This window comes from Gopherus evgoodei, chromosome 4 (genome assembly GCF_007399415.2).
Source record: "Gopherus evgoodei ecotype Sinaloan lineage chromosome 4, rGopEvg1_v1.p, whole genome shotgun sequence".
NCBI classification, from domain to species: Eukaryota; Metazoa; Chordata; order Testudines; family Testudinidae; genus Gopherus; species Gopherus evgoodei.
Genome location: NC_044325.1, coordinates 109061084 through 109087461, shown reverse-complemented (window position 1 = coordinate 109087461; position 26378 = coordinate 109061084). Strand labels below are relative to the sequence as shown.

The following is a 26378-nucleotide window of genomic DNA, read 5'->3' as shown; positions in this document are numbered from 1 at the left end:
ATGTGGTTACAGGACCTCAGCTACATACCCTTTCTTATTCCTCCATCAGGCGGGCAGGGATATTCCCCGGTTGATAAGAGGAAGCAGGGTCCATATCTCTCCCGAGTGCCAGAGCGGGTAAAGGGCAGGCCCTCATCAGGCGTTATAGCCTGGTCTATGTGAGGACAGTCTTCATTTGCCAGCGCCGCCTTGGCCACCTCACCATTCAGTTTCGAATCTTCAAACATATAAGCAGAAGGCTATTGAAACACTAAGAACTGTTTATCAGAGTTAAATCTGTAGGTTCGGGATCACAGCTAAGGAGTAGCATGGTGATGCTTAAAAGGTAGCACATTTGTCCTAGACACAGTGGCTTTGTGCACTGCACCAACATAAAATAAAATACGTTAAGTGGAAGGAGAAATGAAATGTTATCTTATTAGATAGAACAGCAACCTGTGGTACTTTCACATATATGGGGCAGTTTCAGAAACTGCTTTACATTGGTTCCTAGTCCTGTGAGCAGAAGACTGCAGTTAGAAACTAGATCATGTTTAGCATGACATAAGATGGCATATGAATGATCTGTGTCTCATGAAAACTACTAAAACGCATAGAACTTTGGAGAGGCAGTTAATGGTGAGTTGCATTGTAGTAGTTGAGTAAATTCTATTCATGCAGATTTATAACTTTGTACAATATTACGTGGGCAAAAGATCCCCAAAGTTTGAACAGTTTGTTTTGTTTTGCTTATATTTTCAAATACACAGAATGGTAGTACACATTTTAGACGGACGCACAGCATACATCATGTATGGGAATGTGACAGCAGAACATGGATTTTAAAAAACAATCCATTTTCTGATGTTTTATTCTGTGACATATGCAGTTTATGCAATGCCAACAGAGGATGTTACAGGTGAAAAACAATACAGCAGCCCATGGATTTTGAAAATAAATTAAGTAACATTTACACTCTGACTGCAAATAATGAAAATGCGTCATTAAATTTGTCCACTTTACTCCACCTGTCCCCATGAAGATAGATTGAGAATGGAATATTTTCTGTATCTGATTTGCTTCACAGTCATAAAACAATTTAAAGTGCTCTTACAAGATTTGTATATTGTTTTCAAAGTGCAAATTAGTATATTGAGAATATACTCAAAATATGGCACAGTTCAATAGGGACATTTCGGCTAAAACAAGGGGGAAACAGTCAAAATATAACCCGTACACAAGAGCTAAGCTATGTGCTTAATTGAGTGGGTACAATTCAGAAATTTGCAGCATTCTAAACCTCGGTTGCACAATGCTTATTATTTAGATATTGTAGGGCGCACACTGCAGGTGATCCTACAGTTCTTAATGAAAGGGACAATGCACCGATAAGCTTTATTTCAACCCCCTTTCCAAAAACACCTGCTGACTTGCTCCAAACCCTGTGCAATTTTGACAACTATTTTTCAGTGGAGCTGAGGCCAAGTAAGAAAATAAATCCAAGCCTACATAGAAACCCTAAACAGAGAGAATGCATTAAATAGGATGAGCAAACCTTCTAGAGCAATAGTTTCAGAAGGGCATGATGGATAAATAATATGTAAAGGCTTTTTGAAAATAGAGCACTCTTCTCATTATCATATGAAATGATCAGCACAGATATAGACACATATGTGTGGTATGCATACTATTGTATGGTATGTACACTATTTATGTACATACATGCTAATTGCATTTCATGTCTTTATTTTTTTCATCAAGCAGATAAAGTGTTTCCACACATAATCAACTCCATTTTGCACCCTCCTACTGGTACCTTTTTTTCCTTCTTGCAGAAGTGATCAGTTCATTTCCCCATAGAATATGGTAGTGGGGGGGGCGGGTTGTTTGTTTTTTGACCAACTAGTTTTATTAATACATCAGACGCAGTAAGAGAAGCAAAAGATAGTTTCTGAAATTAATGATGACTAATTTGAACAGGTTTCTGAAGTTTCGGGGTATAGGTTGATTGCAATTCCTGTGTGTGAATAATATATGTATATTTCATGCTTCTGTTTACTTTGCACAAAAACCACTCAATTACCTTAATAACCATGACATCACACGATACTGAACTGTTCCTGATATAAACTGTGAACATTGCTATTCCTCAGGGGATCCGCAACGCAGTGGGTTAGTGTACTAACCTTCACATCTACAGGATAAGGCCCTGATGCTACAATGAGTCAAGTGCAGGGGGGACAGCTACACCTGCACAGAGCCCCACTGTTTTCAGTGTGGAGCTCATTGCCGCATAGGGCCTTAGATTATATTAATTATTAGAGATGGTCCTGAACCAACCTGTGCATCTGAACATTAGGAAAGTTTGTATCCTTCTCCAGATCAGGACTGTATGGCTCAGACTCATATCTAATAATAAGCAATCATTTAGATAGCACCCTCAAACACTCTACAGCACTCTGCAAGTACAAGCTGAAATGCAAACTAAACCGCTGGAGCACTACATCCACCACTAAAATGCAGCTATGTCCCGGGTGTAACACATCACTGTTTCACAGCACACACCACAGCCATTGTACTTCAGGCCAGCAAGTGAAGCATGCCTCATCCAGTTGTAGTTGCAGAGAGAATTTATGCAGAATCACTCAAGTTGGCATTTGGCTGAGACATTGGAGTTAACATGCTACTGTTTCCAAAAACCATACAAGATTGTCAATGAGCACAAATGGTCACAACCTCAGCATTCCATCTCATCTGAAAAACAGCACTCCCATAGCACACAGAAAATGAATGCCTCATAGTATTAGGCCTTGGCCTTGCCTCCAGCTCAGATCACAAGTGAAAATGAATTTGAGAGCATCACTCCTGTTCGTGGTTGTTCATGTCATGAAACCATCCCTACAGCTCTGCTTAATGGAAGGGGTATTGAAAACTAAGATTAAGATGCATGGCAAAGCTATGCCAGGAAGCATGTACAAAAACTGCCCACAGTATACGTGATACAATTAAGCATAGTTAGTTTCTTGCTTTCATTAGCATTAAATTTACTCAAATGTACAGGAGTTTTCAGAGGTCATAGACCTTCCCACATGAGACTGGACCTATAGTGACTTCAGTGACACCCATACAACCCACCTGGTTTCAGGCTGCCTGTGACCCTGTATCCCCAATTGCTACACTTGGAGCATTTAATGATTTATAAATGCACATTGTTGAATAATAGCCACTTTAGCATTTTCTTTCCATTTCAGGAGTTCCTAAAGATAAGGGACTGTGAGCAATTCATTTTTCTGCAATCTGAGCTATGGATCTCTCTGTGTAATCTGAAACCTGTTCCACCCATAGTACTTGTGTTGATGTCAATGGCAGTGCTACACACAAGACATGTAGGCTATGCCATTGAGATCTGCACTGTGGTAATTAAAATTGCACTGCTAATCACAGATGACAATTTGGCCTATATTTGGGGAAAAGGGATGTCATGGACAGAAATGACTGTGGAGGGAAGTTGATTTCTATTTCTGTGAATGGGGGACTGAATGATCATATATTTTTTAGATAGTCTGCGTATCAGTAATGGATTTACGTACAGCAATTTAAATTTCAGCCCCATCCATACATAAGTTAATACTCAAAACTCCCACTGTCTTCACTAGGAGTTCTATACATGCTAAACCATTTCAGGAGTGAGGAGTAAGTGACTGATCCAAAGTCAACTACAGTCTTGCCATTCACTTTGGTGAGCGTTGGATCAGAGCTTAAGTGTACAGTTAAACTTGACCCAAATGTCACTTCCCGCATTTACTTGAATTACACACTTTACTTTAAAAGTTTAAAGTGGACTGTGATTTTACCGTAAGGCAACTAAATGAATTAGGGCTTGATCCTGCACCGTTCAAGTCAATGGGAGTGATGCCTGTAGCATCATTTCTGTTTTATATTTTGGGATACATATTTGTTCCAAAAATGTGCATTAGGCTAAACTTGACATAAAATAATATCAGCCTAGGTCAAATTATTTTTTCCGCCCATTTAAGTATTTTTTAAAAAATTATGAATGTGAAGGATGCAAAATGACTTCACAGTTAACTGAAATTTGCACTGTAGGCTTTATGGGCCAGCTTAAGTCCTGATATTAGTAGGTCATCTCCACTGACGGAACTGGAGATGTGACATGGGCAACATAGGGAGCAATATTTTCAAATCACCCTAATTCTCTCCAAACAGGACCAAGGTTTGTCAAATAGTTCCTAAATATTAGTAAACCTTTGGGCAAAGCGGGCCAGTTTTTATGGTCCTGGTCTTGTTCCCATTAAAGCCAATTGCAAAACTCCTGTGGATTTCAATGGGAGCAGAATCGGGCTTCATGTTAGTAATAAAACCTGAAGCCAAGGAAATTGTAGTGACCTTTCCAAGGAAAGATGCTTGGTCTCAGGGAGGAATGCAATATCAGGGAACCATATTCTGCCTATTGTCTCATGTTAGATTGTAAGCTTTTTGGAGCAGGGACCAAAAAGGTGTTCTGCATTTGTACAGAACCTAGCACATTGGGTCCCCGGTCTACGACTGGGGCTCCTAGAGTATTACCGCAATAAAAACATTGTTTTACATATCAAGTATCAGAGGGTAGCCATGTTAGTCTGGATCTGTAAAAGCAGCAAAGAATCCTGTGGCACCTTATAGACTAACAGACGTTTTGGAGCATGAGCTTTCGTGGGTGAATACCCACTTCCTCAGATGCATGTAATGGAAATACATAGATTGTTTTACATAGAATGCCACTTAGATTGTTATACATTGTTTTACATAGAATGCCACTTAGATTTTGTTCTTTATAAAAATCTGTAGCATGATATACTCCCAGATTAAAATATCTAACAAAATGCTGTATTACTATGGGAGTAAAAGAGCATCAAAGAAGCTCTTTCCATCAGATAATGGATATGCTAGGACTATTAACTGAATCATGGTATAATTCATAGTGCTTAGTTCTTCTAGGGCTTGATCTGGGATTCTTTCCATTGACTTCAGTGGGCTTTGGATCAGGCCTATAGAGAGGTTTCTTCTGTAGATCTTCAGTTGCTTTACAAAGGAAAGCAGGTGTGATGACCCCCATTTCCCCCATCAGGAAACGAAGGTACAGAGAGGTGTAGTGACCTGCCCAATGTAACACAACATGTGAGTTCCAGGAATGATCCTAGTCCAGTGCCCTATTCCTACAACTAAACTGCCTTCAAATGCTTATTTAATGACAAAAGCTTTTTTAAAAATCCTCCATACTCAGCTGTCTTAGATACGGGGAGAAACACCAGCAGATCTCCCAGATAAGTAGTTTGTTTCATCATTACCTTATTGGGATCCTTGTTTTAAATTTCTTCATCTCACCCCTCAACTCCCTTTAGGAAACTGCCATTAAAATGCCAAGGACTTTTCCAGACCAAAATTAGATTTTGAAATAGAAAGATAATGATACAAACTAATAAAAACTACCAGGAAACTGAAAGGCAAGACTGACAGTCCAGCCAAAACACAAATCTCCACTCCTCAGTGTGTGGTGTCTCTACTGTTACGCTTTGAGTGCTGCACATGCAGGAAGAGAATTATAACAGAGACTGTCCATGCCCAGTCTGTGGGCTCTCCTCCTTCCCAATGGCATGATCTATAGACAGAGGTTCAAGGGCTGCCACTTTGACTTCTCTGCCACTGTTGGCTTGTGCTTGAGTTAGAGCTGTGAGAAATATTTGCATTGAGCCTCAGACCTACTTGATCTGAACCCTGGATCGAATTGTTCACAGACCTCAATGTATCAATGCATTCATGAGCCTCACTGTGTGCTTCTGAATGCAGGCAAACATATGCAGAGGTGGTTCCTGCATTTGGGAAGCCCAAACAAATTCTCTTTTCCTCTTGCCAAACTTCTCCATGCCCCCAACAACTACCCAATACGTAATGTCTTCGAGAGGTGTGGGTTTTTTTGTGGGGGTTGGGTGGCTCCCTCCTTTTTCTGACTTCAGAACTGTGAAGTGTCCACTTTCCCTAATAGCAGAGGCTGTGGGATTGGGTGGATTGAAAGGCACTCACTGTGGGTTGTTGCCTTCTCCAACCTTTACAGGATTTACTGCCAGGCAAAGGGTGGCACCTTTATGACCTGAGGTGCAATGAGAATGGGCCACTTCAACTGAAATGGGGCTGAGATATGCTCCCATAATTCGTAGCATGATAGCCTAGGAAATACTGCACGGTAGATTTATGGGTTGTCTCTCCCAGGGCATGAGCATTGCCAGGGCTCCCTTGCTATTATGCTAAAGTGTCTGAGGCCTCATTAGCCCTAGATTAGAGAGCCAGGTACCAGGAGACATAGGGCTGTTTCTTCAGCTACCACAAAAGTACTGGAGCATATCCTGCCCCTGTTCAAGGATTGAAGGATACAGTGATCTTCTGTACACACATCTACTCCTCAAAGACCAAACCCTGCTGAAGGAGAAGCTACTTGGCACCCCACAAAGACCCAGAGGTGCAGCAGAGGGGTCCTCTTGGCCCCAGAAGGGGAAGCAGCAAGACATTCATTGCCCTATATCAAGGTAAGAAAAGAGGTCTGAAGTCTGGATGTGGGGGTGGGGTGGGGTGGGATGGGGGAAGAAATGACTGATTGTAGGGAAGGGCTAGTGCTGGGAAGATACTAGTTACTTGGAAGATGAAGATCTGCTTGTTGAGGGTATCCAATCTAACTGAAACCTCCAAGCAAACCTTCCAGGCCTTGCAAACCAAGCCTCTGGGGTTCAGTTGGTGAATCCCAACTTGCCCAGAACACTGCAGGGTTTCGATAGCCTTGACTTCAAGGGGGTCACCATGCAGACATGGGTATATTCTATGAATGGTCCCACAAGGGATGAATTCAAACACTTACTAAAGCTCTTTTGGATCTCAGTTCTGGCAAGCATGCCGATCTTCAGTTCCTGACGCTTTGCATTACTCCCAACATACAGTATCTCTTAGGTGAACACTGCCTATAATCCCCATTGTGGAAGCAGCTGCTCAGCATTTAGCCTCTTTGCACTGTTGCATCAGAGAAGGTAAATCTAATTGAAATGCTATGACTAGAGGAGGGACCATTACACTGAACATCTATGGGCCTGACTGTTACTTTATGGCCCCCCTTTATGCCATTCTGGCAGTGTAAAAGGGCCACAATAGACTCATAGGCGCTAAGGTCAGAAGGGACCATCATGATAGTCTGATCTGATCTCCTGCACGCCACAGGCCACAGAAAATCACCCACCAACTCTTGTAATAGATCCCAAACCTCTGGCTGAAGTACTGAAGTCCCCAAATCATGGTTTAAAGAGAAAAGCTATAGGGAATTCACCATTTACACTCATTTAAACCTGCAAGTGACTCATGCCCCATGCTGCAGAGGAAGATGAAAAACCATTAGGGTCTCTGCCAATCTGACCTTGGGAAAAATTCCTTCCTGACCCCAAAATGTAGCAATCTGTTTCAGTGGTTCTCAACCTGCGGCCCACAGAGCTGTGGCCCATGTGACATCCTCAGGTCCATACAGGTAGTATTGGATGTGACCCACAATGGTAAATAGGTTGAGAACCACTGACCATGTTAGACTCTGAGCATGTGCACAAGACCCACCAGCCAGACACCTGGGAAAGAATCTTCTGTAGTAACTCCGAGCCCTCCCCATTTAATGTCCCATCACCGGCCCTTGGAGGTATATGTTGCTAACAGTCACAGATTGGCTACATGCCATTATAGGCAGTCTTATCATACCCTTTCCTCCCTGAACATCTCAAGCTCAGTCTGAAAGACAGCTAGATTTTTTGCTCCCACTGCTTCCCTTAGAAGGCTATTGCAGAACTTTACTCCTCTGATTGTTAGAAACCTTTGTCTAATTTCAAACCTAAACTTGTGGATGGCCAGTTTATATCCATTTGTTCCTGTGTCCATATTGGTGCTTAACTTAAAGAACTCCCCTCTCTCCCCGGTATTTATCCCTCTCATGTATTTATAGAGAGGATGGATCTCTGCCCAGCAGCGAACACCCCTGGTGTAGGAGAACTCCCTGGCTGTAATGATTCTGACACACCCCCAGCAGCCACCAGCATTGGGGGCATGGCCAGGAAGAAGAGGGTGTGGTTGGAGAATTGCCGTGCTCTAGCTATTCTCAGCCACGCGGTCATTTAGGCAGTTGATTACAAATTCAAGCAGCCCTGAGGCTGCTGTAGCTTATGGTGGGGACTAGGCAAACCTTTAGGCATCCCCACACTAGGGAAAATGTAAATGATGACTTGAAGCCAACTTTACCCCCCATCCTCCTCTCATTGCGTGTGCTGAACTATTAAGAAACTGCCCTTTTTTGTGTAAAAGTGATCAATCCAAGTTCCAAAGGAGATTGTAGAGACCAGTAAAAATGTAGGACCAAATCCTGGGAGCTGCTGAGCACCTGAAAAACCCACTATTTTTAATATCTGATTGGTGGAATTGTCTCTTTTGCCATGCCCCTCCCTCCTGCCGGTGAACTCTTCTATGTCTCCCCACAGTTTATGAGAGGGTCACAGCATGCCATAAAACAAGACATTATGGGAATAAATTATGAATTGATAAAAATACCACCTTGCTGCTTTAGTGTCTGGGTAATTGTGAGTTTGAAATAAAATATATCTCACTTGCAACGCAGAGTGAGATTAGAAGCAATAAACGTAATACTGTTTCTCTAGAAAACAAACACAAAAATACCTCTCAGCCTCTTTTTATCATTCCCTCCCAGACCCCACAAATAACATGCAGGCGACAACCAAAAGCCTCAGCCAGGACCTGATTCAACAAAATATCCATTTGGCTTCCACTCTAGACCATGCTAAGCTACAAAAATAAAATAATGTTTTATGGGCTCCAGACCCTTGGGTAGGATTCAGAAATGTGGATCACAGGCACAGAGGTTTGTTTTTGTCATTGCTAAATCAGGCCCTTAGAGTGCAAGGGATTTAACTACATTAGATTATAAAAAGAATGATGGGGAAGATATAATAAGCCACAAGCAATTGACAATGAAATGATGGCGTGAAGGTTATGGATGGAAGTACAGCACAGAGAGTGTGGGTTTGAGTCTTTGAAAATGAACTATGATGTGCTAAGATGGGAATCACTGATTTTTAAAACAGCAGGTCTCTAAGCCAATAGGTTTGGGAAATTTTCTGCTGGAGAGCAATGAAAATTGTTTTCTATGCAGACTATCTGAAAGAAATAGCACATTAGCTAGATAGTGCTTTCTTGCATCATCATGTACTTACTCTTTGTATTAATACCTTGTATCACAACCTCAGTGGAGTTACCTATAGTCTGTGACATTCCTTGTCGTTTTGCATTTAAAGAACAGTATTGTAATCTCCTCTGCTGCCCAATATGGAGCTCAGGTTGATGGGGATTGGAGAAAAACTTCACAGAATAAAATGTGACAGTCTGTAACATACACAAGTTGCAAGCAACATACAGTAATAACAAGTAAATGTTAACAAACAGAACAAGAGAGAGAGAGGAAAGAGAAAGAGAAAATGTGAAGAACATGTAAAAGAATTCATTTGTTCCTACACAGCAATTCAATTTAATTGTAGCTACCCTAAGATGTTCACGCTTTGTATAGAGTCAGATGTAGTTATCTTTAACAAACACCTGAATATTATTTTACTGTATATTTTAAAACTGATTCTTAAGTATTCTTGAGTAGATGTCACACCAACAGACTTTACGTTGGTAGAGCTGAAAGCAGAATTTGTCTCCTCTACAGCAGAAATTTAGTATACTAGACAAATTCCCAGATGCTCCTCAAACCCGACCTACCTCTGAATATTTACTCACCACCATGTTGAAATGGGTCCCTCCAGGTAAGGTTGTCCCCCAATAAAGGTACTTCAGTGAATAAGGTTACTGCCTTAGACAACCCTGATTGGCCAACATTGTGACATCACTGTCAGAGAATATCACCTTCAAGAGGCGTTACTTCCTGAAGTGAGGTGACAGCATGTTGGCTTCCTGTCTGTTGATAGTTTGGAGACAAGGAGTAGGTATAGGAGCATGAATAGGTCAAGTGCTTCTTGCTTTGAAGATACCATTGGAAAGGTGTATAATGCAATGGTGAGAGGTGTTGCTCCTGGAAGTGCTGCCTTCCAAAGAGGTACATCGCAGTCCCTGCTAGAGAGATAGTATAGTAATTCTGTACACTGATCCTGTACTTTTGTGAGTCAAATTAAAATCCTAGTAATTCCATAGACTGCAGTGGATCCTAGGGTAGGTCATGTATTTGGGAATGGTGCAACATATAAGCTGAGTCTGGTGAGCCAGGTATTGGTTCCTCACTAGGTAAAGTTCATCTCCCTTAAGATCTTAGAGCTCCAAATTGTGGATCTAGTTTAGATTTGAAAAATAAAGAATACAGTATGATGATCTGTAGGGTATGGAGCATGGATGAATGCAAAGAACAATGAAAGCAGAAATGGGTAAATTACTGGTTACTTCTGGTCTGTGCTTATTTTGTAAAATCAAATCTTCTTAGAAGTAACAAACAGAGAAAGCTTGGATGGAGTCTAAATCAGGTATAAAGTAAGAGGGTTGTGGTGTAGTGGGCTGAGCATCGCATTAGGTGCCTGAGTTCTAGTCCCATCTCTGTTACCAATTCTTTCCGTGGCAGTGGGCAAATCATTTAACTCCTCTGCTCCAGCCAAACAGTGCTCAGATGTAAAAGCTGCTCTATTTTACATCTGGCTTCCCATGACCCAGAATGGCAATTCCAGCCACTGGGGATCAGTCAGATGGAGGGATGCTCAACCCTTTCCCTCCCAGTAACACCACCTGCACTAATGAATGATGTAGGAGCTGCTAGGGCAGGCCTGTGCCATTGGAGTATCCCACTACCAGGAGGAAATACTTAAGGAGCTGGATCTGCCAGGTTTAAGGCTGCTTTGTGCTGGAGGACTGGCAGAAAGTGGGCTTAATGACCTGAGAATTAGATGTCTGTTTCCCAGTTTTCCCATCTGTTGAAGGGATATAATACTTATTTGCCAACCTCAGTGGAGTGTTTTCTCCCCCATTAGGTGTAGCTCCAAAACGAGCTATAGCAAGTTACACTAGCTGAAGACCTGACCCAGTTTACTTCCAGAGAGCGAAGGTTGAAGCCACCTAAGGGATAATCGGGGAGCTTTTTTTTTGGTTTCACGTGTAGTACATGTGAATGATGTAGTGATGTAGTACATGTGAAAAGTGCCCAGCTGACTACTCTGAAAACAGAAGTCCTCTCTTTAACCACAGAAAAGGTATAGCACAAGCAAGGTAGAAGAGACTTCCCCATATTTCTTTCCTATTTGATTTACAAGCTCCACTTTAGGGGTGAGAGGGTAGTTCCACATCCATTCCTATTCAATACTTGACCACTCAGCTAGGTTTGCCAGGAAGGGTCCCAGTGGCTTGGGGCTTTGGCCACAGCTTCTCCATTACAGCCTGGACCGAGACAACCATCTTGTTTCAGGTAAGCCTCCTAACAGCCATTGGATGGTAAAAACTTCCAGCCACTGTCTCCCTGACCTGAACCATGGCTTAGGAGACCAATATTCCATTCACAATTCCCTAAGGTTCTTTCAAATTTTAATGGATTGATGACATTTATATTCATTAAAATTCTGAATTAGAACAATACTGTAGTTCTATTGCTACTACAGGAAGCCAGACCACAGGTGGATAATTGCCCAATGAAATATTTAGGAGGTGCTATTGGAATCCACTGTTCAAGGGATATTACAGAACCTACAGGAGACATGAGACCATGACAGGTGCCAGACATGAGGACTTAGTCTTTTTATCTCAAGCTGTAGGAGCTTATGCTGTAGCTGGAGGTCTGCGGTTAAATCTTGGGTGACACCAAGATAATCATTATTGCACTATTTTTCTATAAATATTCAAATTTTGATATTTGGGATTAGGAATTATTAAATGGCATTTGAATTTTAAAGACTGGGAAGACCATTTACAATTCAAAAATGAAGTGTGTGTGGAGGGGGAGCTTCTCCTGCTAATCTCTTTGTGACTCAGGCCTAGTGTAATAGTCTCTCTAGGGCAGTGGTTTTCAACCTTTTTTCATGGACAGACCCCTAACATTTTTTGAATGGAGCTGCGGACCGCTTTGGAAATCTTAGACATAGTCTGTGGATCCCCGGGGGTCTGCAGACTATGGGTTGAAAATCACTGATCTAGGATATATAAGCACCGCTGCCTTCTACTGGGAACTGAATGAGAACTGCTCAGTTCTTTGTGGTTATGCATTATCTAGTGGCTAGCCTACAGCAAGATAGAAACAGCAACGCTACTACAATTAATTGAGATTCTTCTTTATCTCGAGTGGTATTTTGAGTGGAATGTTCTATTCCCCTTGTTGCAAACCTGTCGTTTAGTGGCCCATTATGATATGTATGGGTATGTATATGGCCACAAATTCATTATACTTGTATCTTCGGCTAAGGCTACACTGGTGCTTTACAGCGCTGCAACTTTCTCGCTCAGGGGTGTGAAAAAAACACCCCCCTGAGTGCTGCAAGATACAGCGCTGTAAAGCGCCAGTGTAAACAGTGCCTCAGTGCTGGGAGCGCAGCTCCCGGCGCTGCAAGCTAATCCCCATGAGGAGGTGGAGTACGTGCAGCGCTGGGAGAGCTCTCTCCCAGCACTGGCGCTGCGATCACACTCACATTTCAAAGCGCTCCCGCGGCAGCACTTTGAAGTTTCGAGTGTAGCCATACCCTTCCAAATGTGCAGTAGGTTGCATAAAACCTGCTTTTGATCACAAACTGCAACTAGTGGATAAGACACCTGATTTTCAGAACTACTGAGTACCTGCAACTCTCATTAACTCCAGCTGGAGTTGTGGGACTTCTGCACTCCTGAAAATCAGAGGCAGTATGTTTTTTGAGTGCAGGTTATTTAGTTTATTTGGGTGGGGGAAGAAGAAATTAAGCCTAGATCAACTTTTCTAGACAATGTTTCCACTGATAAAAATGAATCTGAACCCAAAGGGAGCCCCAAATCATATTTAAAAATGGAGACCAGCTCTCTCTTGATATGTTCAAATTAAATAAAAAATTCTTAGGGTCAAGTCTTGTCCCATCCCATGCAAAGAGTGGGAGAGTTTGGGGATTGGTACTGGTCATTCTCTCTCTCAGCAACAGAGCATAACAACTGCAAAGGCTAGTGCAGATGTAAAGGTGATGCACTAGCTACGGAGTGTTGGTTTATTTTGTTCCTGGATTCCCTTGTGATCCTTTCCCCGGCACTGCTCTCAGTAACAGCCTGGTTTCCCAAGATCTGTACTGAGTGGAGAATTCAGCCTTCATTGTTGACAATTCTGCAAGGAAGTCACCCAGAGTGCACAATGCATACACCCAGGGATTCTCTCTATCTAGACCATAGCTCAGATAAAGGCAGTGTGCTGAGCACTCGGGGTGGAGAGAATCCTTATCTCAGGGTTCTGGAGCAGCATCAAAGCACCTGCAATGTCTCCCTTCAAATTATGTGTATGTATAGAAACTCCTAATATAGAGAAAAGGTTTGGGTAGATCCTTTCGCATGTCAGGGAACAAAAATCACCCATCTCCTTTTCTTTAGGTGCTTAACTCTGGTCATTCTCTGTTTCCATCTGAGTGCAGCTGATTTGTGGCATCAAAGTGCAGGCGATGTTACAGACATCAAGAGGAGTTATGGATTCCATTATTGTTCCAGACCCACTATTGTAGATTGGCAAACGGCATCATCCACCTCTTTCTACAGATACAGTAGGACATAACCATAAAGCCAGCACATCTTTTGGGCGGGCACACCGGGGTGAGGACGAGGAGATTCGTGTGAAATTTTCATAACGAAACCCCAAACCAAGTAGTTTGGAGATTTGTTTAGCCTGTTTTGAGGCTTTGTCACCAACCTGAAACTTGGGCCTATTTTGCAGATGTTTGTGATCTTGGGCTGAGTTTCGTGTAGTTGTCGGGCAAGTGTGGCTTTGGGCACAATCCCAGTAAAGCTGAACAATTTAGGTTGAATTCTGTTTTCAGATTTGGGTTCACTTGATTTTCATGCAGCTCTAGTTAGGAGACCTAATGCTTGCAAAGCATTTTGAGACCCTTGGATGATATACAAGTGATTACTATTAAATTATTACTATTTGTTGTTAATTGTCTTTTTTTTTTGTTAGGGGCGGGATTCTGGGACTCAGGCTAGCTCAACTCAGTCTCCAACTCTGATACAGACTTCCTGTGTGGCCTTGGATAAATCACTTTAATCTCATGTTCTCCCAAATACCAGTATGTAAAATGAAGATATTTCCTTCTACCCACCCTTTGCCTGTCTTGGTCAGTATGACTGTAAGTCTTTGGGGTAGAGGATTATCTCTTTCTTTCTCTTTGGGTCCCTGATCTTGACAGTGGCTGCTAGGTCATACTGCAATACGAATAGTAAATAGCAACAGAATCATATTTGGTGGGGTAACGGGGGGCCTGGAAAGGCATATGCTTGTTATAAAGGCATAGACAACTAGGCCTATATAGTATATATCAAGTCTAGGTTTCAAGTAGTTTTACAGTCAAGCTAGTAATGAGTGAAATTTACTCCTTCGTATCATTTTGGGTCCAAATCTCCAATCTGCCAATATCCCTTTGCTACGTAAGTGGCAGAAAGTGAATTTAAAGTGGCCAGAGATTGTCCCCGGAGAATTCCCCCTGCACAGAAGGAATCACTGCCGGCTTCAGGCTGCTACCATGACTTCACACCTCCTGCCCCAGAAGCTGCCTCCTCCTTGCCAAACATAAGGGAGAGGAGAGACAGGGAGATGGTGAGTTGTTGCCGGGAGGGGAGTGTGGCAGAGCAAAGCTCTGCTGTGATCAGTTTGTCACTGGTTTAGAGCCACCTTGCATTAGTGGCATCAGTTAAAGCTCCTCCCCCTGATGATTTAATTTAAGCCATGGCCAGACAGCTGAGAATCAAGGAGCCATGAGCGGTTCCTTGGCAGCACCCTCCCTTACATTCCTGAGCTTAGGTCCAGTGGGGAGTCACTGCCTTGATGTGTAAATGATTAACCCAATATGTGTATGTTCTGTCACGGGCATTTCCTAGGAGAGACTCTATTGCATAGCTCATCTCTTATCTACATATGTAGCACTTCCAGTAGAGCAGGGCGAAAATGGGAGGAGAAATAATGGCATGTTCACAATTTCCCCCTCATTTTTCTTAACATTTTGAAATGTTCTGACCCGTTCTAGTTTCCACTTAAGACCCCCCCAGTGTGAATGAAGGAGTCTCAGACTATGAATGGCCAGAAAGCCATGTCATCACACAAATGAGCTATTCAGAGTAATAGATTAGGGGCTAACTTCTGCTTTCAGGGTCAACCTGAGTAAAGGTATCAGAATCTAGCTCTCAGAATTCTGTTGACTTCAGTGTGTTGCATGCACAAGACTGAGAACAGCATTTGGTCCACTGCATCCTTCTGAATCTGCCAATAAGAGGGCACTGTTCTGTAGAGTGCTACTGTAATAGGTGGGACCATTTCCCCCGTTTCATCATCTTGTGAATTTTTATCACATTGCTATAAAAATAGCGGACATAACTGTCTCAGTCATAAGCAATTAAACAGGCTACATTTTAAAGAATGTGCTAGAGGTACATGTTATTTGTCTTGTATCTCCTACAAAGTGCTATGAAATTGTACTGGAGTTTAACAGATAAAAATTGAAGGGAAAATATTTGAATTGGGGTGGATCTCTTGCTAGAGACATTAGGACTAAATAATACATTTTGGGTTCTTAGTTAATCACAGTTAATCGGTTGTCTGTAACCAGGCAGTGTGACTAATCCAAAGCTTTTACAGTATGTAGAACATTCATTACTTGCACATTATGGATTTCCATGGAATGCTGAGACTCTTGCTAATTTTCACACACAGTACAGTTCCTAGGAGTACATGATTACTCTAGAAAGTGAGTATCAAGATGGATTAATGCACTGGTCTTTCTGACTGGGAGACAAGGCTGTGCAGAGCTTGTTTTTAACGGTGTGCCTCTGATCTGATTTATGATTTTCTTTCTTTGTCTCTCACACACATACACCTTTTCCTTTCTAGGAAGCTAAAATATAAGGCTAATATTTTTTGCTATCAGTGGTGCACAGTGGTGATCAGAATCAGAACTCCAGTAACATGGTTACGGAGCCCATCTTTATCAGTTGAAGTACAAGTGTGTTATAGGGCTGTTGAAAAATATATATATATAAATAGACTCTTTTAATCAATTATTGCAGAAATGGATAATTTGCTGTCACTATCAGTACTTCATATGTACTGTAGCAACAGCTGACATCAGAGCTGTTCCACATTGAACCAAAACAGTTCCACATTGAACCAAAGTTACACATATTATCAGGATACCGGGGTGGAGTTGAATTGAACTCGCAGAATTCTTGGGCCCCAAGTCCTCAAAAGTTCAAGGACCAGGATATGTTGTTGGAGGAGCTTACAGCAAGGGTCTTCTGGGTAAGAAGTCATTCTCTAGCTCTCCACTAAACCACTACAAGTCTGGTGTCTCCCTGCCCACATAACAGCTGGGTAGCTGGAGTGATATTCAGGTGTGACCCACCATTTTGTGAGTGCCCTCTTTTCCTCCTGATTTATAGAGTCACAAAGCATCTATTCATGAGGAAGTTACTTCCTTGCCTGGAGATGACTTTGTGATAAGCATTTGCAACCTGAGGGGAATGGACAGATACAACTGTACGTGTGTCTCTTTACTATTTTACCCTTCATGCAGTCTATCGCATGAATTGTGGTCGACCTGATGCAATGGGAGAGTTTTAAAACAGAAAAGAAAAAATGAAAGCTCTTTACCATCTAAATGGATTTTACATAGTTGCACAAAAGGAAAAAAAACCAAACCAAAGTCAACTTTCATTACCTCCCACCTTTGAGAAATTAGCACTGGCTTCGTAGAATTCACACACAAAGGAAGGTCTCACTTCCTTTGTGCTTCTTTCAATGACATCAACATGCAATGGCTATGAGATGGAGACAATATCTCACCCATGAGGAGTGACAAATCAGAATTTTCTTCAAAGTAAAAAATGATAAGAACACAAGACCATCATAGGTGAAAGCTAGTTCTTTCAAAAAGCCTCTTTGTGACTAAAGCTCAGTCAGAGTCACTATATTGGTGACCTGTTTTATCTAACACAATACGCGCTGAGGGAAGTATTTTGTAACAGGCTGAAGAATGCACACTGTACAAAATGGTTATGGTGTTATTTTAAGTGTGATTTACTTTGAGTTTACTGTCTCCACACAGTAAATAAATAGATGATATTCCATGAGTAGAGTAGATTATGGGGTTGAATCATCAGATTAGAGCCCTGTAACTTTATGTGATATGTGAGGATTCTCATAAAACTGAGATAGTCCCATAATTAACCACTAGCCATGGGATATTATAATATATTCCATGGTGACTAGTATTTCTCCCCAAATGGAACTGGTATGAAATTATAATGTTACTCTCATTGGGGTTTTCTCCTATTGCTGCCATGAATCCATATAATTAAAAAATAAGACTACCTTGTTGTGAGATTATCACTCATTACTGTTTAGTACAAATCTGCCAAAAATGACCAATATTATCCTTTTCCCAGTCAACCTTTACTACTAAAAGGTTGAAAGAGCTGTAGATCATCAACCCATGCTTTCATGAGGAGCAAATATGTTTTAGCTATTGTAGTTCAAAACTCTTCATAACTCTAAATGCTAAGCTCTAGTGTAATATAGAATGGGTTGGTTTGCATGCTATGGAGTTAACATCCTTACATCTATAATTGTCTCCTAGCGAGTCATTTTGTGTTAGTGTCATGAATTTAAGCTTTGCAATTAATCATCTGAAAGAGATGGGATTGCCTTGTGAATATGCATGTTAGTGTAGTCATCCCTCCAATTTAGTAGGCACCTAGTTTCTTTAATCAGATGCACAATACCTGCCATTTAAAAACAGCTGAAAGGTCACAGCTGGGAACAAATTAAAAAACATCTGGCTTCTTCAAATTCTGACCTCGTTGTGTCAGAAATCTCTGTAAGAGCTGCGTAGTCAGCTCCTGCTCTGCTAGGAAGCATTCCACTCTCAGGTGCCTCCGTGATGCACTATAGTGTCCAGCAACATGGCTGTAGAATGCTAAAATTTTCTTCCACTAGATGTTATGCTCTTCAGAAATATCTTGAACCATGTATTCCCTTGACCAGGACCAAAGTTAAGGCTCCTGGTGTATGATCTCATCCTTAATTTTGCTGAGCAGCCTCCCTTGCGTCATTTGTCCCCGCAACCTAAACTTCACACATGATATTCAATGTGTGGTGGTGGGACTATAATGGATAAATGTGCTACCCATTGCTCTAAGAAAGCAGTCTGACTGAATCTTAAATCTCTACAAGGTATGGAGGTTAAAGGTCAGATGGACATTCCTCTAAGAGGTTTCCTACCTGCTCTGTTAATTTCTAAAATTTCTTCTTGGGCCAGTGGGCATGTGTCGCTCTGAGTACTGTGGTGTGGAGAGTTTACGACAGATTTACAATAATTGGGGGATCCCAGCTGGGGTGGCCTCGGGATATGCTTCTTTTTTTTCTTTGGTAGCTTCTGCTTAGCCATAGCTAAGGAGTAATACATTCCGAAATTGTTCACAATGACGGGGACAGGCATGGCAATGGTCAGCACGCCTGCAAGAGCACAGAGAGCCCCCACCAGCATGCCTGACCAAGTCTGAGGATACATGTCTCCATAGCCCAGGGTAGTCATGGTGACAACAGCCCACCAAAAGCCGATGGGGATATTTTTAAAGTGTGTATGTTGACTGGCACTAGGATCATTGGGTTTAGCACCTATTCTCTCAGCATAGTAGATCATCGTGGCAAAGATTAAGACGCCCAATGCCAAGAATATGATGAGCAGCAAGAATTCATTTGTGCTGGCACGGAGAGTATGTCCCAGGACCCGCAGCCCCACAAAGTGGCGGGTCAGCTTGAAAATTCTCAGAATTCGCACAAACCGGACTACTCGTAGGAAGCCCAGGACATCCTTAGCAGCTTTGGAAGACAGGCCACTGAGTCCAACCTCCAAATAGAAAGGCAGAATGGCCACAAAGTCAATGATGTTCAAAGAGTTTTTGATAAATTCCACCTTGTTTGGGCAGAAAGTGATTCTCATCAGGAACTCAAATGTAAACCAGACCACACAGACGCCTTCAATGTAGGTCAGAAAGGCCTCGGTCTCCGCTTCCCTGTAGTGTCGCACGTGGGTGTCATTGCCAATGAATTCAGTCTCTGTTTTGTTCACGATGGGATTAAATCTCTCGTGGGTCTCGAGGCAGAAGGTGGTGATGGAGACCAGAATGAAGAAGAGGGAGGCGAATGCCACGTACTGTTGAAGGAAAGTCACAAGAGAAATGTTAAACGGTAGATAAAGTACAAGGGATTTGTTTCTGAAACACACACAGAAAACTGTTGGATTATTACAACTGGAGATGTTAACAGCTGTAATGCCTTCTGCCTGTGGTTTAAGGCATCACGCTTCAGCTGCAAAGACAATCACAGACTCAGGCTCTGATTCCTTAAAGCACTTAAGCATATGTTTACATTTAAGCATGTGCTTAAGTCTCATGGACTTCAATGGAACTTAAAGTTAAGCACATGCTTAAATGCTGCTCCAAATAGGGATGCCTTCCTGAATTGTGTCTCAGTGCCTGCTGAAGTTACTGATGGAAAAGACCCACTAACTCTCAGAATCCACTTGCTCTAAAGTGCAAGATGTACAGTGGCTGCCATAAAAAAAAGTCAACATTTATTAACAGTTACCTCTGTCTTTTGTGTGAGGTGTAACAGTTATTTCTGATTCTAAGTTTAAGGAGCAATTGTAGTATTCCAGATCTCACTGTGTGGTAGCTGCTGCTAAATGTTGACATTAATGGTGGTTTCTGCAGGTCCTCAGTGCAGGGCTGTATCTGATTTTACAGAATGATGGGCAGCAAAGTTCCATTGGTTTGTGCTGAAAAGTCATGGCCTCACCAGAGCCAGCAAAACATGCAGAGGACTGGCCACACGATACGCTAACACCTACTATTGTAAGATTCTTCACCATTAAACCCCTCGGCCATCTTTTCCAAACCTTTCCCAGAAAGAGAGAGAAATATAGGGCCAGATCCTCAGCTGGTATGAATTGGCGCAGTTTCATTGGCTTCAGGGGAGTGGCGTCCAGTTACATTGGCTAAGGATCTGTTCCATTACCTTGTTTCCCATCAGAATGTAAGCATGCATTCGAAAACCATATTTTTTCCAAGCTGCTACATTATTTCTTGTTTAATCATGTTACAGTGAAGGTGGGAACATTCTCCCAAGGCCACAGGAGAGTCTATTTGTTTGATCCACTTTTGGTCTCACTTACCTCAGATTATCACTGGACTCACTCCTGATTTATGCTAGTGTAATTGAGTAGAGGATGAAACCCAGAACATACAACTCTCAATAACTCCACTTTCTCTGCCTAATCCCCAGAAGGCATTTTGATTTAGCAATTAAATAAATCAAAACAAAGCACCCTTTCCCCACCCCAAGAATCTGTATGCATCTAATATGTTCTCTGTATGTCAGTAATGGAAACATCTCTTTGATCTTCACCCTGGAGATCTGCGTTCCTCAAATTCAAGGTGTCTACATATAGTGACCCCTTGACTAAGCAAGATACACAGGGTACTTTCAATTGTGCCCTAAAGGACATATGCAACTCTATCAATTTAAGAGCTATCCAAAGAAAATGTAATGTCCTCGTATTACTTATATCAAGCAATGTAACCAAAATAGGAGTTCAACAGGGTTAGTTTGTTTTGTGTATCGGATACCTAGCCAATACCACAGGGTCAGCTAAAAGAAATAGCTGCCAAAGGAATATACCTGTTAAAAATAGTATCTGTCTCATGCTACAAGGCTCTGTGTATTCTTAGTGTATAGCTAGTACAAAATTACACTTGACCTTCATGGTTAGTAAACAAAGTGAAAAGCAAATATTTGACTTGTCTCAGTGTACTTGGTATAGCAAGCAAACTGAACTTTTTGCAGCGGGGTAGGAGCCAAGCTAGCTTGTGTGGGGATTTTCTGCACTCCAAAAACAGGGGACCTGATTCTGCCGTAGACGAGATCAGAGTCCAGCCCAGAGTCACTGACACTGCCGAAACAAAGGATAGTCCAGCTCCTTCTTTCTCAAACTATCATTAGTTGTATTATGGTGGCACTGAGAGTCCCCCTTTGAGCTTGGTGCACAAGCAGACACGTGACAAAGACTTTACAATCTAATCAAAGAGATTAGCCCCATTTTACAGTTAGGGAACCAAGGCACAGAGTGACTTGCCAAAGGTCACACAGGAACTCTGTGGCAGAGTAGGACTTGAATCCAGATGTCCTAGAATCAGGAGGCCATTCTCCCTTTCCTTACACCACTTATGACTAGGGCTGCTAACAAGGAGTTTCGCAAGGGGGTTCTCCAGATGAAGGAAGAGCAAATACAGGACCCTCGGGGTAAGTGGCTGTCTGTAGTGTGTATGTGTGTTTGGGGGTTACTTGCTGTGTGCTGAGCTTGTGTTTGTCTCTCTGTTTGTTTGTAGGACCATGTGCTGTGGCTAGCAATTGAAAGATGTGAGCTTTGATGTAAGGTTTGAAAGCTAGAAGCCTCTGTTAATTGGCTGAGCCTTAGTCAGTGGGCAGGGCTATCAAGAAGGCCATGACTTTATAAAGCAGTGAGCAAGCAAACAGGGAGCTTTGTGAACAGGGCTGCTAACAGAGAGTTTTGCAAGGAAGTTTGGAAGGAGAGTGGGAAGGGGGCAAGGTTCACTTGCTGTTATTTAAAACCTGTAAACTAAATTATATTCAAAACTTCTTGATTTAAACAATACCCTTTCATTAACTTAGGTAACTGTAGGAGAGAATACAGGCAGAAGCCCAGCATCAGAATGGGGGCTACCCTATTTATTGCGCTGAGTGCAGCATGTATGATTACCTGCCCTGTGGACAGGTGGCATATGTGTGCATTCGGTGCAAGGAGCTCCTGGCCTTCAGAGACCGTATACAGGCTTTGGAGGCCAGGGTGGCGGAACTGGAGGAGCTAAGGGAGGCAGAGAGGTATGTTGATGAGGCTTTCCGGGACCCTGTAGAATTGTCCCACCTCCAGTCAGACAGCCCCTGCGCTGTTGAGGAGGATGAAAGCTCCAGGGAAGTAGAGCAGTCAATGGGAGCAGAGGGAAACCTTCCCATAGTTGGGACCCTCCTTCCAGATGTTGCTGAGGTATCCTCTCACACTGAGGTTACCTCTCCGGGGGAGGGAACTTCAGTCACTAGGAAAAGGCAGGTGTTAGTAATGGGAGATTCAATCATTAGAAACATAGATAGCTCAGTTTGTGATGACCGGAAGAACCATATAGTGACTTGCCTGCCTGGTGCGAAGGTTGCAGATCTCTTGAGGCATCTAGATAGACTTGTGTGTGGTGCTGGGGAGGAGCTGGTGGTCATGGTACATGTAGGTACCAATTACATAGGGAAGGGTAGGAGAGACATCCTGGAGGCCAAATTTAGGCTGCTAGGGAAGAGACTGAAATCCAGGACCTCTATGGTGGCATTCTCAGAAATGCTCCCAGTTCCACCCGCAGGGCCAGGTAGGCAGGCAGAGCTTCAGAGTCTCAATGTGTGGATGAGATGATGATGTAGAGAGGAGGGGTTTCGATTCATTAGGAACTGGGGAAACTTTTGGGATGGGGAAGCCTATGCAGGAAGGATGGGCTCCACCTAAACCAGAGTGGAACCAGACTGCTGGCACTTAAAGTTAAAAAGGTTGCAGAGCAGTTTTTACACTAAGAGATGGGGGAAAGCCAACTTCTGCAGAGGAGCACGTGGATTGAACAGAGACTTCTCTTAGAGGAGAGTCTATTGATTGAGATTCTCTAGGTTTTAGTCAGGAGCAGAGGATGGAAGAGGATAATCTAGGGGCCAGATCAGGCGAGAAACATTCACATAAAAAAGAATCAGACAAATCAGAAAAGGGCAGACAAATAAACTGTGACAGTTTTTTTAATTGCTTGTATATAAATGCTAGAAGTCTAAATAATAAGATGGGTCAATTAGAGTGCCTCGTGATAAAGGAGGATATTGATATAATAGGCATCACAGAAAGCTGGTGGACTGAGGACAACCAATGGGACACAATCATTCCGGGGTACAAAATATATTGGAAGAACAGAACATGTCGTGGGGTGGGGGGAAGAGTGGCAATATATGTGAAAGAAAATGTAGATTCAAATGAAGTAAAAATCTTAAGTGAATCCACATGTTCCATAGAATCTCTATGGATAGTAATTTCATGCTCTAATAAGAATATAACATTAGGGATCTATTATTGACCACCTGACCAGGACAGTAATAGTGATGATGAAATGCTAAGGGAAATTAGAGATGCTATCAAAATTAAGAACTCAATAATAGTGGGGGATTTCAATTATCCCCATATTGACTGGGAACATGTCACCTCAGGATGAAATGCAGAGACAAAAATGGCCAATACTTTAAATGACTGCTTCTTGGAGCAGCTGGTACAGGAACTCACAGAAAGGTAACTCTCAGTTTAGTCCCGAGTGGAGCACAGGAGCTGGTCCAAAAGGTAACTATAACAGGCCTGCTTGGAAATAGTGACCATAATATAATAACATTTAACATCCCTGTGGTGGGAAGAACACCTCAACAGCCCAACACTGTGGCATTTAGTTTCAGAAAGGGGAACTATGCAAAAATGAGGCGTTTAGTTAAATAGAAATTAAAAGGTACAGTGACTAAAGTGAAATCCCTGCAAGCTGCATGACGCTTTTCAAAGACATCATAATAGAGGCCCAACTTAAATGTATACCCAAAATTAAAAAACACAGTAAAAGAACTAAAAAAGAGCCACTGTGGCTTAACAACCACATAAAAGGAGCAGTGAGAGATAAAAAGGCATCTTTTAAAAAGTGGAAGTCAAATCCTAGTGAGGTAAATAGAAAGTAACATAAACACTGCCTAATTAAGTGTAAAAATGTAAAAAGAAAAGCCAAAGAGGAGTTTGAAGAATGGCTAGCCAAAAACTCAAAAGGTAATAAAATGTTTTTAAGTACATCAGAAGCAGGAAGCCTGCTAAACAACTAGTGGGGCCCCTGGACGATCAAGGTACAAAAGGAGCGCTTAAAGATGATAACGTCTTTGCAGAGAAACTAAATGGATTCTTTGCTTCAGTCTTCATGGCTGAGGATGTTATGGAGATTCCCAAACCTGAGCCAGCTTTTGTAGGTGACAACTTGGAGTAATGGTCACAGATTGAGGTGTCACTAGAGGAGATTTTGGAATTAATTGATAAACTTAACAGTAACAAGTCACCGGGACCAGATGGCATTCACCCAAAAGTTCTGCAGGAACTCAAATGTGAAGTTGTGGAACTATTAACTATGGTTTGTAACCTGTTCTTTAAATTGACTTCTGTACCCAGTTACTGGAAGATAGCTAATGTAACACCAATATTTAAAAAGGGCTCTAGAGGTGATCCCAACAATTACAGACCGGTAAGTCTAACGTCAGTACCGGGCAAATTAGTTGAAACAATAGTAAAGAATAAAATTGTCAGATACACAGAAGAACATAAATTGTTGGGCAAAAATCAACATGATTTCTGTAAAGGGAAATCATGTCTTACTACTCTATTAGAGTTCTTTGAAGGGGTCAACAAACGTGGATAAGGGGGATCCAGTGGACATAGTGTACTTAGATTTCCAGAAAGCCTTTGACAAGGTCCCTCACCAAAGGCTCTTATGTAAATTAAGTTGTGATGGGATAAGAGAGAAGGTCCTTTCATGGATTGAGAACTGGTTAAAAGACAGGGAACAAAAGGTAGGAATAAATGGTAAATTCTCAGAATGGAGAGGGGTAACAAGTGGTGTCTCCCATGGGTCAGTCCTAGGACCAATCCTATTCAACTTATTCATAAATGATCTGGAGAAAGGGGTAGAAAGTGAGGTGGCAAAGTTTGCAGATGATACTAAACTGCTCAAGATAGTTAAGATCAAAGCAGACTGTAAGGAACTTCAAAAAGATCTCACAAAACTAAGTGCTTGGGCAACAAAATGGCAAATGAAATTTAATGTGGATAAATGTAAAGGAATGCACATTGGAAGAAATAACCCCAGCTGTACATACAATATGATGGGGGCTAATTTAGCTACAATGAATCAGGAAAAAGATCTTGGAGTCATCCTGGATAGTTCACTGAAGACGCAGTGTGCAGCGGCGATCAAAAAAGCAAACAGGATGTTAGGAATCATTAAAAAGGAGATAGAAAATAAGATGGAGAGCATCTTATTGCCCTTATATAAATCCATGGTATGCCCACATCTTGAATACTGCATACAGAAGTGGTCTCCTCATCTCAAAAAAGATATACTGACATTAGAAAAGGTTCAGAGAAGAGCAACTAAAATGATTAGAGGTTTGGAACGGGTCCCATATGAGGAGAGATAAAGAGGCAAGGACTTTTCAGCTTGGAAAAGAGGAGACTAAGGGGGGATATGATAGAGGTATATAAAATCATGAGTGATGTTGAGAAAGTAAATAAGGAAAAGTTATTTACTTGTTCCCATAATGTAAGAACTAGGGGCCACCAAATGAAATTAATGGGCAGCATTTAAAACAAATAAAAGGAAGCTCCTCTTCACACCGCACACAGTCAACTTGTGGAACTCCTTGCTTGAGGAATTTGTGAAGGCTAGGACTATAACACCGTTTAAAAGAGAACTGGATAAATTCATGGAAGTTAAGTCTGTTAATGGATATTAGCCAGGATGGGTAAGGAAGGGTGTCCCTAGCCTCTGTTTGTCAGAGGGTGGAGATGGGTGACAGGAGAGAGATCACTTGATCATTGCCCGTTGGGTTCACTCCGTCTGGGGCATCTGGCATTGGCCACTGTCGGTAGACAGGATACTGGGCTAGATGGACCTTTGGTCTGACCCAGTACGGCCATTCTTATGTTCTTATATCTCCCCCCCATTTTCTTGTAATATTCCCATTAAATCTAGAAGAACAGAAAGTAGCCTTCTGTGGTTCAGTGATTGTTACTGATTGCTTCCACTCCCCTCACAGAAAAGGTCTTATGTAAGAAGTGATTTAAGAAACCATCTTAACAGCTGTATGTAGCTGTCAGGACTGTAGTTTACTGTCGGGAAGAAGAGTGATCTAAAGGCTAGAGAAAAGAACTGGGATTCAGGACTTGTCGGTGTCTATTCCAGCC

General features: G+C 42.1%; 1 protein-coding gene across 2 annotated transcripts in view; it reads right to left on the bottom strand.

Moving 5' to 3' along the window:
* Window positions 1–26378, bottom strand: part of KCNC1 (potassium voltage-gated channel subfamily C member 1) — a 172125-nt gene that overhangs the window by 4231 nt on the left and 141516 nt on the right. Inside the window, exons 2-3 of one of the 2 annotated variants that reach the window (XM_030560503.1) lie at window positions 18524–19457; window positions 29–217 (exon numbers count right to left, since the gene is read on the bottom strand). In XM_030560503.1, coding sequence (XP_030416363.1) covers window positions 29–217; window positions 18524–19457 — 1123 coding nt within the window. The remainder of the gene's footprint in view (window positions 1–28; window positions 218–18523; window positions 19458–26378) is intronic. The other variant, XM_030560504.1, reaches the window with a different exon arrangement.